At 43.2% G+C, this 13,981-nt stretch overlaps 1 protein-coding gene across 1 annotated transcript in view; it reads left to right on the top strand.

Moving 5' to 3' along the window:
* The first annotated feature begins 955 nt into the window (after positions 1–955).
* UBE3D (ubiquitin protein ligase E3D) overlaps positions 956–13,981 on the top strand; it is an 88,659-nt gene continuing 75,633 nt past the window's right edge. Inside the window, exons 1-4 of the mRNA XM_068405553.1 lie at positions 956–1,029; positions 1,596–1,795; positions 3,692–3,782; positions 9,271–9,502. Coding sequence (XP_068261654.1) covers positions 968–1,029; positions 1,596–1,795; positions 3,692–3,782; positions 9,271–9,502 — 585 coding nt within the window. The 5' untranslated portion in view covers positions 956–967. The remainder of the gene's footprint in view (positions 1,030–1,595; positions 1,796–3,691; positions 3,783–9,270; positions 9,503–13,981) is intronic.

A 13,981-nucleotide genomic window follows, 5' to 3' on the forward strand; every position in this document is an offset into this window, starting at 1 on the left:
TGCATCAGTATCAGAAGAGAAGCCAAGAAGGGTGACACCTTTGTGGGAGCATGTTACAGACCACCAGATCAGGGTCAGCAAATGGATGAAGTCTTTTGGTACAACCCAAGGAAGTCTCTGTAGTTATCATGGGGGACTGCCGCCCCTGGGAAGGACGAGCCCCGGGCACCAGTAGAGACCAGGAGTGCCTGGCTGGGGAGCAGCTCTGTGGTGGAGCTCCTGGGGCCCTGGTGGGCAGCAAGCTGAGCTGGCCCTGGCAGCAATGAGGGCCAACAGCATCCTGAAGCAGAGCTTGTAGATCAAGGAGACTGATTATCCCCCATTACTTGGCACTTGATAGACCACATCTAGGAAACAGTGCCCAGTCTTCCCCCCATGCCCCTTGCATGGAAGGTGTCTGTAAACAGGACCAAGTTTGTTGGACGCCATGAGGACAGTTGGGGCTGGAGCACTATGAGGTGAGATGGCTTGGGGGGGGCGGGGGAGTACCCAGCCACAGCCCCCAGTGCCTGTGGGGAGGTGCCTGAGAAGACGGACCCAGGCTCCTCACCGCGGTGGTGTGGCAGGAGGACAGGAGACGACAGGAACATGTTGACACACAGGAGGTTCAGGCTGGGCATAAGACAACCCCGTGAGGCCAACCGAGGCCTGGCGCGCCTGCTCGGGCACATTGTGCAGGCCTCGACCTCGGGGCTTCGGGACCCGACGGGACCCAGCCCGGGGCACCCAGGCCCGGCTCCACAGCCCGCCGCGGGGCGACCAGCGGATGGGCGGCGGCCGCCCTGCGGCGCCTTCCCGCCGCTGCCCCCCGGGGCGTGGCGGGTGCCGAGCTGTGGGCGGCGCTGTGGCGCGCGGCCGCCGAGCTGTGGGCGGCGCTGTGGCGCGCGGCCGCGCCCCGCCTGCCCCGGCCGGCGGCGGAAGAGCGGTCGCTTCCGGGGCGGGCGGCCGGAGGTGTTCCGTTCCTGGCATGGCGGGAGGGTTCCTGCTGGAGATCAGGCGGGGGACGCAGAGCGCATTGCTGGTTATCCGGTAGTGCGCGGGCGCTGCCTGCGTACGCCGCTCGGGCCGTGCGGAGCGGCCGGTGCCGGCAGAGGAGGCGCAGGGCGCGGCGGTGGGGCGGCGGGTCTGGCTTTTAGCGTCCTTAGCCTTAAACGGGGAGGGGGGAACGGGGTTATGTACCAGCGCCTCCCTCTGCCTTTCCCTTCTTGCGCGACTCGGAAAAGCCTGAGTTACCGTGCAAATAAATGCTTCCTGAGAACGGTGGTTTATTTCTCTCGAGTGCTCCTCACCCCCACGGGAGACCCCGGTTTACCGCGTGGGTCTCGGGGCGCAACTCGGGCCGCGGGCGAGCTGCAGGCCGACCCCGGGCTGGGTCCACCCGGGCTGCAGACGAGGCGTCCCGCCCGCCCTCGACGCCGCCTTCGCGTCGTGTCTTCACCGGACGCTGAGCTTTTACTGTGTGGCGCGACCCGCGGCCCCGCTCCGGTGCCTTTAGCGCTGAGGTCGTTCTCGCTCGTTTTGCCCTGCGTGTGTAAAGCAGCAGCTCGTCCCGATACCTCCTTTCTGAAGGTAAACCCGTTACTTTGCCTCCCCAGGGAGGCGGACCTCCTGGGCCGGCCGGCGGACTTCTCGGTGGCCGCGGACTGCCTGGAAGTGAGAAGCGGCGGGAGATGCGAGGCGGCGGCGCTGCCGGCAGGGGTCAGGCTGGCGCCGTCCTCCTGCCGCGGCCTGCGCCACCTCCCCGGCGAGGGCCTGCACCTGCGCATGCGCTTGCGCTGCCCGCCGCCGAGCGCCGGTAAGGCTGGGGCGGGGCCCGCGCTGCGCTGCCCGCGCCCTCAGCGGGGCGCGGGGGCTCGACCCATCGCTTAAAAAAAGAGGCTGCTTTGCTTAGGGTTACCTCACACCTTGCGGCTTTAAGCGACGTGCAAACACAGGCTTTAAAATTTAGATTCTGCAGCATAAAAAAAAACAACGGGAGTTTATGGTTTGCGATGTGCAAGTGCTGTTGCTTTTTCTAAAAGGCTTGCTTTAGCTCTGAGTGGAAGATGTAAACAGCAACTGATAAAATGTAACAAAATTGTCAGTTTAAAAAATCAAAAGTGCAAAAAGTGGCATAATGACAGGGAAACACGGTTGTTGAGTAAGTGTTCCGTGTAGGAGCTTGAGAACTGCTCTCAGTTCCTCCCCCGTGCTTTCCTGTATTACTTCAAAATTATTTTCTTTTCCGTCCTATTTCGTGTCTGGTAGCTGAAAATGCAGTAATATGATTCATCCAGGCTATTGCACTAAGGTTGTCACTGACCACTTCTGTGATTTTGTCTTGGAACTTGTTCTCACAGCCTGTTTGCAGAGCCTGATGCTGCAGGTGACATCTGCAAAGTTACCGTCTTCATTTCCATGATGCTAATTCAGGTCTATGATATGATTGCATAAATAGGAAGCATGGTAATATAGCTGGTGCTTGCTTTCATTGTAGCATCCAAGCTCAATATGTTAAGATTCATTTAATAGGATGTGACACAGAAAGATATATTAAATAACACAGAATTGTCATTCTGTGGCTTCAAAGTAGAAATGACCAATAAAGTATGTGATGTGCAATAATGGTTTCAGCACCAGAAACACACTCTGTTGATTTTATGGTATTGCTGAGATCGCTTCTGTACGTTAATCTGTAATCATGTGCTTTGACAATTTGATAATTACACAAAAATTATTGTGTCTTACTAAAGACTTAAAAAGATGCTTAATGCTTAAAAAGATAAAAGATGAAGTTTTAAAAATTTAGTTTTGAAAGTCATACAGTGAAAACCATGTATGTGAACCAGATGGTAATCGATGTATATGTTAGATAACCTTAGCTTTTAATGTTTTATATTTGTGTGCAAAACTAATTGTCTCTTATATGAAATTCTGGAACCTTTTAAAGTACTTTTCATTTGTGGTTACAACCTAAATCTTCAATACTGAAGGCCAGTGCTGAGAATACACTTTGATTCTTAAGTTTGAGAAAGTGGACAATGCAAAACCTATCATACATAGAGCTAGGCTTACGGTTTTACTTTTCTGCCACCTAATGCTATTTGATAATTTGTGGAGGCTTTTATAGGTTCTTTTTTAATTTGGAAAAGTTTTCTGAGCCGGCTTTAGTGAGACTTCTTTTGCTTTGCTGGCCTGCAGAGGGTATTGCTCACTATCTATTCCTTGAGCGGTACCACAGTGGCTGGTATCTTACCTGTCTGAAAATTTAAAACTAATGCCCTTTCCTACCCCCCTGCCTGACCATTTTGTGTTACATATTGTGATGTACCCTCATATTGCAGAGACACTGATTAGCAGAAATATCATTACAAAAGAGTGGCACTGAATTTTAATTTATACACTCTCTGTAATGATATCAATATCTCAGCTCCCGCTGTGGAGGGGATTTACATCTTTAAAATAATTATTCACATATGCAATTCCTGCTCAGTAATATGGGGCATGAGGTGGAGATGGCAAGTTTTTCCTAAATCTAAGTACTTGCTTCTACAGGTAAATACATCAAGGTTGTGTTTAAAATGTCAGCATTTTACATTGCTTGTTAGATTCGTTTGTTTGTTTTTCTGAGGTACTTGGCAGGATTCTTCTGTACAAGTGACTGAAAATTTTAAACAATTTTGAAGATTAATATGTCTTCTTCTATCTATAGATTTGGTTTTTACTTTGAGGGAGAGCCTGAAACCCCAGAAGAATTACATCTTTTACTGTCAGTCCTGTGGTGACATCATAGTGAAAGACCGGTGAGTACTGCAGTGTCTTGTATTTATAGCAATAAATGCCATCGTGATTGGTATTCATGTTATTTTGTGTGCTTAGAGAGACAGCTAAAAGGTAAGAACACTTTTGAAGCACTACGGATGACTAAAAGCAAAATTACCTGAAACAGTTGTTCACTGTTTATTCATTTACTTCTTGATTTCATTCTGGCTGGAAAGTAGAAGTGCCTTACAATGGGAGTTTGGTGCATTGCCCTGGAAGCTGGGAAATCCGGATTCTTTTCCTGCTTGTCTGCTGTACTTTGAGCAAGACATTTCCTTTTGTAGCTGGACTTCCCTATGTGTAAAATTTCTGCTTTGAGATCTATGGCTTTTTGTTCATGCAGAATCTCTTTGGACTCATCATAATAGATTCTGGTTTTGCTGTACAAATAAAAAGCTGTAACATTTTGGCCTGGAAATATTGCAGATGTTCATAGTTTTCATTGATTTAAAAAATAGTTGTAGTCTATTAGTAGCTGACATCTTTGCTATGTTGAAGGGAATAAAACTGAAAATTTGAGTCTAGACTTCTTTCTTCTTCTGCACTTCAGGGATCCTCTTCAGTTCTGCTCTTACAAATTCCCTTCAGTTATTGTCCCATAGTTATAGAGTGGCTGCTCAGAATGGGGGGGTGTTGACCACAGCTCCCTTCTATCTGTTAAGCAAAGCCAGCCTCCGCATAGTTCAGGGACACTGAATTTGGGAAACACAGGAGCTGTTTCTTAGCTCTTTGTCTTGGCCTTATCTCTGTTCCTTATGAAATCTGCAGAGTGAATGAGAATTTTGATAAAAAGCTGCTGTGTTTTCTGGCTCTTCTGATGAACAATTTTGACAGCTTCTGCCAGATATACACGAATTATTAGAGACAGACTTGCAGCCTTTTATGATTTGTGTCACTCCTAATACTCAAAATGGTAATACAAATGTGGTATATCCTGTAAACTCCTGTTATTTTATCGTCGTGCATATGGATTTATGGCTGACTTCAATGTAACAGAATGAGGATTTCCTGGCTTTCTCTTCTGAAATCTAATCAGAACATCTAGTAATAACTTTTATACATTTGTAGAGTAATGAAACTTCTAGTTAGTAACATTTGCTTTCAAAAGATACTCCACTTTTATACTTTCATCTCTGAGTGGGTGTTTTCCTGAATTTCGCCACATCAAATTCATATGCATGGAATTTACATCTTTTAGTTCTGCATCCTATAACGTGATGCAGTCACACTTTTTGAGAAAGGAAAAAGAAGGCACGTTCATGGCTCTTTGCTTGGCATTTCTCCTTGCGGGGAACCTCTGAGCCCCTCGAATGTTATCACAAAAAAATTACTGATTAAGACAAGGGTAGAAGAGTGGAGCTGCCAGTGTATCCAACACCTTCTGTTCCAGCACTTACAAAAGGAAGACGGTAGCGTAGTCAGTACTTTTAGCTACAGAATTCTCTGTGTTGGTCTCTCCAGGGAGAGCGAGTATGCCAATGGCAGCACAGACGGTGGGATTGAAGGGAAATTGCAGAACTGTGTGAGCGGAACTTATTAAAGTGTGAATTACTAGGAAAGGGTCTGTAATAAGAAAAACCTGAGATCTAGAAAAATGATATCTTTGAGAAGAAAATGAAATAAATTGGATTTAGTTTGGATAAGACTGTGGAGGAGACATAAGAGTCTTCCAATATGTAAGATGTTGCTGCAAAGAAGGTGGCAGTGGTCTTCAGTTGAAGCAAGTGGAATTTAGGTTAAAATGAAAAAAAACCACCTGAAACCTATTCTGAAGCTTATTTTTTTACTGTTAGAGATTGCCTAGGAAGCCATCATTTTGATGACTAGATTAGAGAAATGTGTTAGGAATGGTTTAAATATAAGTGATCCTTCCTGATGCAAGAAAATGGACTCTATACATTTTCTGAAATTCGCTGGCTTAGTCTATTTCCTTCCGTGAATCTGATGGCTCCTCAGAGGTGAGGGTTATGCTCTCTACTTCTTGCCCATTACCCTCGCATTAACCACCCTGGAGGAAGTGATTAGATTTTTTTTTTTGTTCCATGATGTAAGAGCTGCAAAGAATTTGGGATACTTTCTTTCTTCTTTCTCTCCTTACAGTTAGGCTTAGTGTAGCTCATATATAAAATAATTCTTTAACGCTTTATTTCTGTCATGAAGAAATTGTTAAAGACTGAATGTTGTGAAAAATAAATTTCATAAATTGACTAAGCAATAACCCTTTTCCTTAGTCCAAATGCTAAGAATTCATACTACATAAGTATTCTATTGAAAAACTGATTGCAGGGGAAATGTTCTAATTACACTTTTCCTACATAAAAAAAATTTAAGCATGACAATTAACTGTCCAGCGGGACTGTCAAGATTTAGTAGTAAGTAAATAAGGAAGACTGCTGTTGAAGAAATTCAGTTGGATCTTTTGTCTTTCTCTTTTTCTCTGATGGAACAGAAGGGTTATATGTTTAAAAGTCTAAAGTCCATTTTACTTCCAGTTTTCGGAATTTTCAATAGATAGGGTGATATTACTGGGTTCTTGGATATTAATTAATAATGGTATTAGAGATTATTTTTCCTAGTCCAGTCTCATAAGGATCTCTTTGGCCAAATCTTTACTGTAGTATGGAAGCCCACCTAAGAATTACATCCTTATGGCAGGACTCTTTTAGACTAGTCTCTAACTTCTACCTTTTTAAAATTAATTACCTAGACTTCCTCTGTTTGGAAACAGAGAGCTGTCTCCAGAAGGAGATTCAGCCTGACTATATTAGCCACTTTCAGAAGGAGAAAGTTCTTCTTAAAGGTCCCAACCTAAGAACTGTTTGTCTCTCTCTGACTGTGAAGGCAGCTTAGGCGGCTATCTTAAAGTAGAAAGTCAGTTGTTATTATGAGCAAGTCTGGGGTGATGAGTCCCCCTCTTATCAAGGCTTTAACACCGTATTTAGCAGCCTGAAGTTAGTCAGCACCCAGTAAACGTCAAGCTTCTTTTTTTGGTGTTTTTTTTGTTTTGTTTTGTTGTGGTTTTTTTTGTTTTTCCCTGGGAAGCTACATTTTTATTAGTGTTACATTTTTCCAGTTCTAGTGATCCAGAATATGGCTTCCCACCTATGAATGGCAAAAGCCTAAAATATAACAAAAATGCTGTGTTTTCTGTGTAGTTCAAAGTTAGGAGGAGTCTGTTTAGGAAATTCCTACTGGTTGGAGCAACTGCTTTTGTTGGGCAAGAACTCAAGATCTTGATGCTCTAGACTGTGAGGGTAAATAAAGGATAATGTAATGGAACAAAGGATAATGTAATGGAACTGGACAGCATTAGTCTGTAGCTTAAGGTAATCTCTGTCTTTTTTTTCCCCTGTGTGTAACACTTGAAAAAAACATTGCTGAGCAATACCAGCTTTTTGTTGCTGTAGTGTAAAGAGCAACACGTAGGAACGAAGTCGTCTTTTTTTCAGTGTGAGTCTGGGCATTGGAACTAATTGTACAAGGCTGATGAATAATTAGCCATTAGGCCAACACCAGAATTAAGGTCCCACCATGGCAGAATTGTGATTGTATCTCAGGCAATATATAAGACCATGGAGAGTGAAGACAGAGATGGGTAGTGCCGAGAGGTGATCTTATTTAGTTATGGTAAAGCTGGGTCAGAGGACCCAGTTATTCCAACTTTCATCTGCAGGTGGGGCAAGCACAGTTTAAAATGTATTGTCGATGTAGAAGGAAGGAAGTTTTTATAAAAGATTTTACTTTCACCCACTCAGTGATACAAAAGGCAGAAGAAACTACAATGGGAAGAACTGGCATCCTCAGAAAAGAATAATCTGTGAACTGCAAGAAAGGGAGGGCATCTGAACCGTTGGCTTAGCAGCTGTGTGTTTATTGGCAAAGCAGCACCATAAGCAAAGTTGTATTTGCAAGTTTTTGTAAAGAGTAGAATGAAGAAACTCTATATAAAGGTTTCAGGCAACAGCAGAAGAAGTAAGGGGAAAAAAAGGAAAGCATTCAAGGAAACTAGGCAGAGAGCAGAAAGCGCAGCTCTGCAACAAACAGGACATCTAGAAAACTGTTGGAGAGGTGCACGCTGTTAAAGCCATTGCCCATTGTTTTGGTAAAGGGGCTGAATTTCTTCCCAGTGCAGTAGTTTTCTAGAAAACACAGATTAAAGAAAGTGTACATATGTGGACAGTATCCATCACTACTTCTACATTCTTAATAAAATCACATGTGGTGGGATCACAGAATGGCTATAAGGAACTGTAGGCAGGAAAGTATTGAGAAGAGAAGGCTCCGTGGAGACCTCATAGCAGCCTTCCAGTACCTGAAGGGGGCCTACAGGAAGGCGGGAGAAGGACTTTTTACAAGGACAAATAGTGACAGGATGAGGGGGAATGGTTTTAAACTGAAAGAGAGTAGATTCAGATTAGATATTAGGAAGAAATTCTTTCCTGTGAGGGTGGTGAGACACTGGAACAGGTTGCCCAGAGAAGTTGTGGCTGCCCCCTCCCTGGCAGTGTTTAAGGCCATGTTGGATGGGGCTTTGAGCAGCCTGGTCTAGAGGAAAGGTGTCCCTGCCTGTGGCAGGGGGGCTGGAACTAGATGATCTTTAAGGTGCCTTCCAACCCAAACCATTCTATGATTCTATGATTCTATGACCGCTGACTCATGATGACCAAGCTGGTATTTATATAGGCACATGTATATATTCTCACTTTGAGAGTATATTTTACAACTTAAAGCAGTGATTCCCAGACCTTGGCTTATAAAGTCCTCTGGCACCGTGCGTAGCCAAAGCAAGTAAGTTAAAAATGACGCTGATAACGAAAGCAAAGTCTGGTATTGCCTGGAGTAGCCTCCTTTGTCTATACAGCTGCCCAGGAGAAAGGGTTTTGGGATTTTTTTTGTATGAGACTTCTGAAAGTTGAATCTGAATCTAAATTAAGACAGCATTGTCCCCCCCCTTTTTTTTTAATGAGGATATATTGTGGTATTTTTGTCAGGATTTAGCTTTTTCAAAGTATGGTATCTGACTTTGAGGGGCTTCAAAGGGCGTGCTCTCCCTTGCTGTGGCAGCAGTCTGTTTCTGTTGGTTTTATATCAACATTTGGCACAAGGGAACTTACAAGAACTAATAATAAATATAATTGCAAAATGCCCGTTGTTATATTTTTCATAACTGGATAGAACTGTTTTATTTTTGCCATGTGATTCATTTCAACAGAGGATTATTCCAAGTTCTGCCTTGTAATCATTGGAGATTCACCCCTTGGGAAATGCTTCATCGCAAACTTGGCAGGAACACTCAGCCATTGCTTTCTCAGAATTCATCCGAAGAAAGTGCTTTTGACTGAAAGGAGAGTCAAGCACTTTTGGAGAAAATGCCATACTTCCCCCCTTTTTTGTAAGGAGTCCAAGCTCTCTTTCATTCTTAGGAAAGAATATAATATATTGAAATATTTTTTTCTTCTTCCCTCTTAGGAAATTTCTCAGAGTTCTTCCTCTACCAAGTGAAAACTGGAGTGCTTTAGTTGAAGAGTGGTGTTGTCACCCTAACCCCTTTGCCAGAAGCACTTTGCACCCTCAGCGTGATGACTGTTTTCTTGGAGACACTTTTTTCCTGTTGAATTCAGGAAATGAATCACATGTGCCTGAATCTCTCATGTGCTGCTCAGAGACTGGACACCATGCTTCTCAGAGTGGCCCCAAGTTGGTAAAGTATTTTGTTTTAACAATTCTTAAGTGAATGTATTTGGACTTTTTTCCTTGTAAAACACTTTTTTGTCACTGGTTTATTTAACTTGTATGTATTACAGAGCTGTTTTGAAGGTCATAAGGAGTTGTTGACATTCAGTTGTACAGGAGCCAGAAAATATTCCAAGCTATGATTTACATTTTCTAAAGCATGCACCATGGTCTTGATATTGACCTAGATATGCAAGAACTTCTTCCTATGAACTGAATTAGAAACTACTTAATTATGTAGTTCAAAACCCAAGTATTTCCCCCAAGAATATCCTGAGTGAAAGACATCAACATTTAGTAAGATAATAACTGTAATGGGTAAGATGTTTGACAAAGGGTAGTGGATCAAAGAATGAGGAGGAAACTGGAGTAGCAATGCTTTTTCTTCTGAAACTATGGCTGGATACATAACCATAAATATGATCAAAGGAAGGTGTGATTTGCTTTTTTCTTTTTTTTTGTTAGCTTTACAGAATCAGCTAGGTTGGAAGAGACCTCTGGGATCATTGAGTCCAACCTTTGACCTAACACCACTGTGTCAACTAGACCATGGTACTAAGTGCCACATCTAGTCTTCTCTTAAACACCGCCAGGAATGGTGACTCCACCACCTCCCTGGGTAGCCCGTTCCAATGCCTAATAACCCTTTCTGTGAAGAAATTTTTTCTAATGTCCAACCTGAACCTCCCCTGGTGCAGCTTGAGGCTATGCCCTCTAGTCCTGTCACTGGTTGCCCAGGAGGAGGCCAACCTTCACCTCACTACAACCTCCTTTCAGGTAGTTGTAGAGAATGATAAGGACTCCCCTCAGCCTCCTCTTCTCCAGGCTAAACAATCCCAGTTCCCCCAGCTGCTCCTCATAGGACATACCCTCCAGACCCTTCACCAGCTTTGTTACCCTCCTGTGGACTCTCTCTAGCACCTCAACATCTTTCTTGAAGTGAGGGGCCCAGAACTGGACACAGTACTCAAGGTGCGGCCTCACCAGTGCCGAGCACAGAGGGACGATCACTTCCCTAGACCGGCTGGCTACACTATTCCTAATAGAGGCCAGGATGCCATTGGCCTTCTTGGCCACCTGGGCACACTGCTGGCTCATGTTTAGCCGGCTGTCGATCAGCACCCCCAGGTCTCTTTCCACCGGGCCGCTTTCTGACCACTCTTCCCCCAGCCTGTAGAGCTGCATGGGGTTGTTGTGGCCGAAGTGTAAGACCCGGCACTTGTTCTTGTTGAACCTCATGCCGTTGGTCTCGGCCCATCTATCTAACCTGTCCAAATCCCTCTGAAGAGCCTTCCTACCCTCAGGCAGATCAACACTCCCACCCAACTTAGTGTCGTCCGTGAATTTACTGAGGGTGCACTTCATACCCTCATCCAGATCATCAATAAAGATATTAAACAGGACTGGGCCCAGTACTGAGCCCTGGGGGACACCACTAGTGACCAGACGCCAACTGGATGCAGTACCGTTCACAACAGTCTCTTTAGAAAGACTCAGAAAAATCAGAGTGTGTTTTGGGTTCACATGTGGCTGTCTTATACTCTTAGAATATAGTAAGGAAATTGAGTTTGTTTGACTGCTCTCTGTCTAGTGAAAGGGACCTTCCACTCCATCTTCATGTTGATGTTACTGAGGTGTTCCAGGAGAGAATTTATTCATCAGCTGAGTCTCTAGAAGAGGGCTATTGTTTGGCTTAGAAACATCAAAATTTGTTATTGCCTAGGAAAAAAACATTTGTAGGGATACTGATGTTTCAATGGTGGGATAAAACTCGTGAAGAAAGAAAATTCAGTGCTTTGCTCATCTTGGAAATCTAGCACTTGTATAAAAGTTCAAGCAATAATCTTTTCTTTTTCTACCAGAAGAATATCCAGGAACTTTATTCACCAAAGCCTACATTTCTATAAAGCCTTTTTTGTTAATCTGTTGCTTGTCTGTATTTGTGCTAACAAAAGTTGGGCCTGCAGATACCATCTTTTCTTCCAATACCATGTATTAACCCTAATTACTGAAATCCTTCTACAGTTATGGGAACCATTGCTACCTTGGCAACTTGTGTCTGTAATAGCTGGTGACTTGCTATGTACAGATGCCCATCGTGAAACTTTTGATCTCTTGAGAACTTACACTAGAGGCCCTGATTTCTGTCTGCTGCTGCTGCTTATCATCATTAGGGATTTGTATTATCCCCTGTTGAATCACTGGGATTCTTGCAGTTCAGTGGTTGCTGGTGCAATGCATCCAAGCGAGCCATCTGCTTGGGGAGCAGTTCTGTCCTACGGTCCATATCTGCAAGTCTTGCAGCTGTGGTCCCTTTGGTTTCTTGTTCCATTGTTCTTTGAAAGGCAGAATATGGGGAGGGAAAAATAAGAACTGATCCCCTCAAAGGATATCAGCATGGGAGAAGCACATTAATTTGGATTAACTCTGTGGCAATTGGAGTTATTTCTTCTAAGTATCCTTAAGAAGGAGGCTGAGCGGAAGATTCTGAATTTCCAAGAGGACAATGCTTTCTGCCAAAGGTCCCCAAAATGAATTATCTCACATTTCAGTAATCTCGAAAGAGATCTTAGAACAATGGGAACAAAGACGGGAAGAGGCAGGGTGCATGGAGTTCATATTGCAGCTCGAAGACAGGGAAGCAGTCCGCCCAACACACTTCTTAAATCAATCAAAGAGAATGTTAGCCAGAAAAGGGTTGTTTATGAGGCAGAAACAGGATAAAAGGATGTGGGACAAAGATGTTACTGAGATGTGGGTCAAACAAGAATAACAGCAGAACTTTTGAATGAAGGAGGCGGCTATTTTCTGTCAGAGGCATACAATATTAGGTTAGTGTGATGAATTTTCACATTTGCTTCCTTAAGCTTGCATTGAAGTTGAGAATTCTTTCCCTGTTTGTGTCAAACCCCTCTTTCTACATCTTTCACACTTGCAATGAATTCTCATTTCTGTGTTTGCTTATTTCGAGCATCACTTGGTTGCCAAGCAAATGAGCAAAACCGTAAGATCCAGCAGAAACTGGACTAATAAGGAAAAAACCCCTCATACTGAAACAGAAAATTCTTCCATAATATGAGTAATAGAAAGTTACAGGCAAGATAGATTGCTACTGGCATAAATGTTCTTATTTCAGAGAATATTGTTGCAGTCTGCCCCAGCATGAAAGTTCTTTTTTAATTGCATTGCAGTTCTTTGGGAAGTGTTTGCCTATGACCAAAATAGTAGCAGGAATGTACCAGAGCTGCTTAAACAATATTTTCCAGCCTCCCATGGGACCAAGACAGCATCCGTCCGTTGCAAACATATTTCTCACATCTATTAGTCTTCCAGTGTAACACAGTTTTTAAATGTCACATGGTCTTGCAGCATCCTAATAGTATCTCTTGGGGAAAATATTTTCCCTGACACCGTATCAGGGATCCTTAGGAATAGAAACAGAAAATATTAGGCTGGTGATCCACCTCCACCTGCAGATTGCCAGCAGCTGCAAGTTGTCAAATAGATATATTGATTTAATTAGTCTAGCTAAAACTATTGCTTTTTCTCTGGAAGCATGATACAACACGTTAGTGGTGTTTTTTAGGTACCATACTGCACAATTCTCATCTAGCATCTGTAATTGTCATTAGAAAAAAATGTTCAAGTTGTAGCTTTCAAGGAACTACTGTATCTTACATACTTGTACTGTGCTATAGTTGTAGAAACCTCAAATACTGATTTTCACAAAACCCAATCTGCTTATCATTGCTCTTCTTGTTAAGCAAGTAATTTTAATGTGTATGTTTGAGAGAAGTAGCAAGGTAGGAATTGGGAAAGGGGATAACTACATATATATATGAACTAGATGTTTTGTCTGATCTCCATAACAAAGGGGCTGTACTTCCAACATAGTCAGCTTTCTGAAGCTTTAATAGAGACTGTCAGGCTCCCCCAGGGGCTTTTAATTTGATTGCTGGTTTGTGAGGAACAAGCAGGACTTTGTGATCATGAGTTCCATGTGGGACGCTTTCTGTTTTTCATGGAGGTAGAGTGGTCCTTTCTGCTAATTTTATTACTTGCATAGTATAGATCAGAGAACTCTGTTAGGTATTTCCAAAATCAAATCCATCAGTTCTGTCTGAGCTACAGCTTTGAGAAAGACATCCATTATTGATTTAATACTTCAAAAGATGGAAGCTTTATCACATTTCTTGGTGAGCTGTTTCAGTGGTTAATCATCCTGATTCTTTGCTGCCATCTTATTAAATTAGGCACACTAAGAATTGCAAGTCTGTATCTTTTTTTATCTCTAAGTTGTATTTATTTTCTATAAATTATTTTTGTAGCAGTTTTCCAAAGAATTTTTCAAATTTTTAACACATTTTATACATCCATTTTTGCAGTCATCATCTAATTCTGAAGATGTTACATTTTTCTATTTATCCATTTAGCCCCCTGAATTTCT

This window comes from Nyctibius grandis, chromosome 1 (genome assembly GCF_013368605.1).
Source record: "Nyctibius grandis isolate bNycGra1 chromosome 1, bNycGra1.pri, whole genome shotgun sequence".
NCBI lineage: Eukaryota > Metazoa > Chordata > Aves > Nyctibiiformes > Nyctibiidae > Nyctibius > Nyctibius grandis.